We start from the raw sequence: 5,259 nt of genomic DNA on the forward strand, positions 1-5,259 counted from the left end.
GAGCCTTTCGCCAAGATTGGACTTGGGTGTCAGGAGACGTCCCTCATCCACTTCTCATGCACCGCCATTCATGACTCAAGGGGTCTGTTCAGTGGACGCATCTCAACAGGCTTGAGTCACACAGGCATGAGCTTCTAGTGGGTCCTTATAATTCCAAACCGATTATTCAAACACCCTTAAGTGGCCTTTTACAAAAATTCCTTTTAAAAATTGGGGCTATCAGACGTGCTGTGCCGCCGGCTGTGCAGTGGGCTGACTGGCCTTCAGATCTTCATCCTTGGTTAAGGAAATGACCAACCAGTACAGTATTCTCTTCAAGCAAGAGCAAGCCCACGATGATGCCGTTTGGTCAGTTGCCTGGGGGACAAACAAGAAGGAAAACACTGAAACTGTGGTCACAGGATCCCTGGATGACCTGCTGAAGGTTTGGAAGTGGCGTGAAGAGAGGCTGGAGCTACAGTGGAGCCTGGAGGGACATCAGCTGGGCGTGGTGTCTGTGGACATCAGTCACACCCTTCCCATTGCTGCATCCAGCTCTCTTGATGCTCATATTCGTCTCTGGGACTTGGAGAATGGCAAACAGATAAAGTCTATAGATGCAGGACCCGTGGACGCCTGGACTTTGGCCTTCTTCCCTGACTCCCAGTATCTGGCCACCGGAACGCATGTGGGGAAAGTGAACATTTTTGGTGTGGAAAGTGGGAAAAAAGAATATTCTTTGGACACTAGAGGAAAATTCATCCTCAGTATTGCATATAGTCCTGATGGAAAATACCTGGCCAGTGGAGCCATAGACGGAATCATCAATATTTTTGATATTGCAACTGGAAAGCTTCTGCATACGCTGGAAGGCCATGCGATGCCCATTCGCTCCTTGACCTTTTCCCCCGACTCCCAGCTCCTCGTCACGGCTTCCGATGATGGCTACATCAAGATCTATGATGTATAACATGCCAACTTGGCTGGCACACTGAGTGGCCACGCATCCTGGGTGCTGAACGTTGCCTTCTGCCCTGATGACACTCACTTTGTCTCCAGTTCATCTGACAAAAGTGTAAAGGTTTGGGATGTTGGAACAAGGACCTGTGTTCACACCTTCTTTGATCACCAGGATCAGGTTTGGGGAGTAAAATATAGTGGAAACAGATCAAAAATTGTGTCTGTTGGAGATGACCAGGAAATTCACGTCTATGACTGCCCAATTTAAACACCAGCATCTTCAGGGCCAGTGCCAGAGTATGCAGGGTTGATTGTGACATTCCTTGCCTTCTTAGGCACACTTAAAATACAGCATATATTGTAGTAAATTTTGTAGCTACAGTATAAAGTTTTTCCTGTTTTATTGGAAATGTTGCTCATATTTTAATGTAAATAAAGCATTCTTAATGCAAAAAAAAAAATTGGGGCTATCTAACCTAAATTAACAATGCTCTAAAAGCCTGCAATTCCTAGATGTGCTCTCTCTTCTCACCCCCCACTTCCCCCCCTCTCCCCCGCCTCTCTCTCTGCTTATTCGTGGCCAGTGCTCTTGTACCATCCCCTTCCACCTCTTTTTCTCCACTGATTTGTATCATATGGTTTGTCCTGCCCCCCAATCCCGCCCCTCCATAGTCAGTAGGGCTCTGATGCTAATGAGGCACAGCAGCTCTTGGTCTGTCCCAGATTCAGGATCTAAACCTGAGTCCCTTTCCATCAGCTGAAGACAGCAGAGGCCTAACTGTGCTGGGATTTTAAAGTTGGTCAGCTGACACGGGTTTCCCAAAGTATCCTATTTGTCTGTCTGTTAGAATGATGTGGCCACAGTATATCTGTGTGACTAAGTAGATTTATGTTTCTGTGTGTACGTGTGCTTCCAGATTACAGCAGATCTAGAAAAAAATACAAACACATGGGTAACCGCAATTTTAACCTCACCACCATCTTTGGTAAGAGTTCCCATGCAGGCTAGTATTCTACTATGTGGGCCCATATTTCGATATGGCACAAAAGCCATTAGCCCAGTCCGAGCTGATCATGTAGCTCTGTAGACAAGCTGTCTCTGCCCTTAACAAAGGCCAGGATGCCTGCTCTTAGCTTCTTTTGTTAAAATGTGGATTACCTGAGAAGAGATGTTTGACTGAAGCTGATGACTTAAGAGTTCAGATATTTGGTGCTTCCTTCCTTTTGTAATTTGGAAGGATGTCTTATAGAGATGCTAATTCAGGGCCTACCTGACTGCTAGATGCAGACATGACTTGAGCCAAGGCACCTGGTTGCCTAGGTGATGGCATAATTGGTTTTCCCCCTCCCCGCTAAATTTGGTGTGGGTATATAAAATGTTTGGAGAATAAACGGCGATCTGGCCATTTCCATGATGACGGTGTAAGCTGTGTCAGTTCTTTTCCTTGCGACTCCGTTCCAGCCGGTTTGAGGAATTAGGGAATTTATGTTGGACCCTCACGGGCCACGACACTACTAGCATTGGTAAACTGTAACTAATTGGATAAAATACACATCTATATTTAGCTTACATGCCCAGTTTAAAATAACAGGTAATGGTGCCGAGTTCTCAAGTGCCTTTACAGATCTGAGATTGTGACCTTTTAACAAAAAGCTTCTAACATGTACTCCTGCAGCACCCTTTAGCTCCTCCAAGAAGACAGAGGGCCTTCCGCCTCCAGGCCTTGCCTTTGGGTTTGGCATAGCCACCCACACAGCAAAAGTGGCCTTTTATCTCTCCAGCTTTCTAGATGCTTCACCCGGGAATCCATCTTCTCATCCTGCCAAGCCAGGTAGACTAAATCTTCCCCACACAGAAAAAAACAAAAAACAACAACAACAAAAAAAAAAACATTGGGCCTCTCGTACTCAACATCAAATGCCAAACACTGCTTCTAAGGATGGTTGGTGCAGGAGAATTGTATTCTGTCAATCATGTTTTAAATAAACACTGATTGGCTAGTAGCCAGGCAGGAAGTATAGGTGGGGCAACCAGACAGGAAGTAGAGGTGGAGCAAGAACATGAGAATCCCGGGAAGGAGGAAGCCCATTCTTCCCCAGTCCTGTCCAGACACTGAAGAAGGAAGATATGACCTGCCTGCCGAAAAAGGTACCAAGCCATGTGGTTAACATAGATAAAAATAATGGGGTTAATATAAGTTATAAGAGCTAATACAAAGCCTGAACTAATGAGCCAATCAGTTTATAATTGTAGACCTTCTGTGTGATTCTTTGGGACCTAAGGACTGTGGGAACTGGGCAGGACAGAAACCCCAACAAGCAGGTACCCATGTTACAAATGGTGTTCTCCAAAGACTAGGAGAGGATTTGGGATTGCCTGCGTAGCTAAAAGGCTGTGTCAGTTTTGCTCATTTATCCCTCCCAGCTCTGTCTAAGGGCATTTGACAACTTAAGGTACTGCTCTTTATGGTCCAGAATTAACAGGTTTCCGGTGTATCTTCAGAGGTTCAGAGTTCCCAGTTTTCTTTAATTGTCTCCTAAAATGTTCATACCTTTTAACCTAAAGCAATAGCCTTTTGCCATGATATAAATCTGTTCCAGTTCTCTTATAGGTTCCTGGAAAGATTCTACTGCTGTATCAATCAGGTCTGGTAAAAAACTAACAGTCTCCAGAGCCTTTTGCTAACCCCAGCCAGTTTCAAGCATATTTTGAAGGTCACTCCTGCTGCCAGGGCCAAGACCAACTCACAAAGTGCTCTCCAGATAATGCCAGGCACCGGCAATAGCTCCTGGAACTTCACCATTGGTACCAACTCTCCAAATGAAGGGCACCTACTGACTACAATCTGGTTGTATATGATACAACCAAGCCTCACCTGTCCAACCAGGGCTCTTCCCTGTCCCATTCTTTCTGGAAGTTAACGCATAAGACCAGTAATAACAATATTTTTTCTCCTAGCCACCTGCCTCTCTTCTCCCTCAAAAAAGCAGCTGCCTAAGGACTCCAGGATGACAGCAGACTGGATGCCACCCCAGTCACACCTCTCACTTAGTGTAAACCCACCAACACCCAGCTCTTCCCTCTCCCATGTCTCCCCATACCTGCAGGAAGTAGCCAGACTTGAGCCAATGCCCCTTTATCCAAAGAGAGCCTAAATGTTGGTCATAAATAGACCTCAGTTCCTTGTCACACTCCTATATCCAAAGAGTCTGGAATGTTGGTTCAGACTCCAACTCCAAGCCTGCCAAGTGCTGACCCCTCCCACAGGGTATTTAGGTGGCTTCCCAGAGAAGGAACACGTGGTTTTGGGTTTGTGTGTGTGTTCCCTGTCTTCTCCCTGTCATGCTCCAAGCCACCCAGGAGTCCACCATCTATTAAACTCAGGCATTTAATTTGGCTTAATCTAGTCTGATTGGCATTCTTTGTGCCAGTGGAGAGGCTCTGTTAGTGTTAGAAAATATTCTTAACAGGTATATAAACTGGAAAGCTTGTGGGATCAAGAGAGAGCATGAACATTGGAAGAATAAAGGGACATAATCAAAAGACATATGTGAGCTGAACTGTTTACCCTCAGATACCTTTTAGTCAGTTTTTGCTATAGCATTCCTTCTAGATCCTGAGAGCTTTGGGGGCTGGAACACACATAAACCTCAATATGTAGTGTTATGATCTGCTGACCTGGTCTGTCACCTGGGTACCCTGTCCCTTTAAGAGCCACGCTCAGCCCACTCCCAACCTTCTGCCTAGGCAAGTGGATCTTCCACCTCCTTCAGCCTGTTTTCTCTCTCTTTCCATCCCTCTTCTGAAGAGGTAGCTGTTGTCTGTCTCGCTCTCCCTCTCTTCCCCTCCTCTCTCTCTCTTTCCCTGTCCTCCTTCTTCTCTCCCCTTCCCTTTCCTTTCCCCTCAATAACCCACTAAATAAACTCTATACCCAAACTCTCTTTCTACATGGCATATCTGTCTGTCTCTCACCCGCCATGGTCTCCTACCCACCAAGGGGACCTGTTGATGCCTTGGACAACCTGCGTGACCCCACTGAGCCCTCATGGGACCAGCTGCTCCTTGTTGAACCATCCTTCCCCCCACCACATCTTTAAAAAAGAATAACATGTAGGAAGTCAAATAAAAACCTCAGAGAAAAGTTTACTAACAGAGTGCAAGACATGAAAGGGAGACCCTCAGGCAAAGAAGACAAAGTAGAAAAGATGGAGATCTCAGTCAAAGGAAATGTTAAAAAATTAAAGAATCGAGGTGCAAAATATCAAGGAAATCTTGAACAATAAAAAAAAATCTATGGCTAATAGAAATAGAGAAAAGAT

General features: G+C 45.5%; 1 protein-coding gene across 1 annotated transcript; it reads left to right on the plus strand.

Annotated features, from left to right (window-relative positions):
- The first annotated feature begins 241 nt into the window (after positions 1–241).
- Positions 242–1,388, plus strand: LOC121450598 (WD repeat-containing protein 61-like). Its single transcript, XM_041655726.1, has one exon. It carries the CDS (start codon positions 290–292, stop codon positions 947–949), a length of 660 nt encoding a protein of 219 aa, XP_041511660.1. The 5' UTR covers positions 242–289; the 3' UTR covers positions 950–1,388.
- Positions 1,389–5,259: the final 3,871 nt, after the last annotated feature.

This window comes from Microtus oregoni, unplaced genomic scaffold (assembly GCF_018167655.1).
Source record: "Microtus oregoni isolate MIOR12 unplaced genomic scaffold, Mior012 000007F_ref0000211, whole genome shotgun sequence".
Lineage (NCBI taxonomy): Eukaryota > Metazoa > Chordata > Mammalia > Rodentia > Cricetidae > Microtus > Microtus oregoni.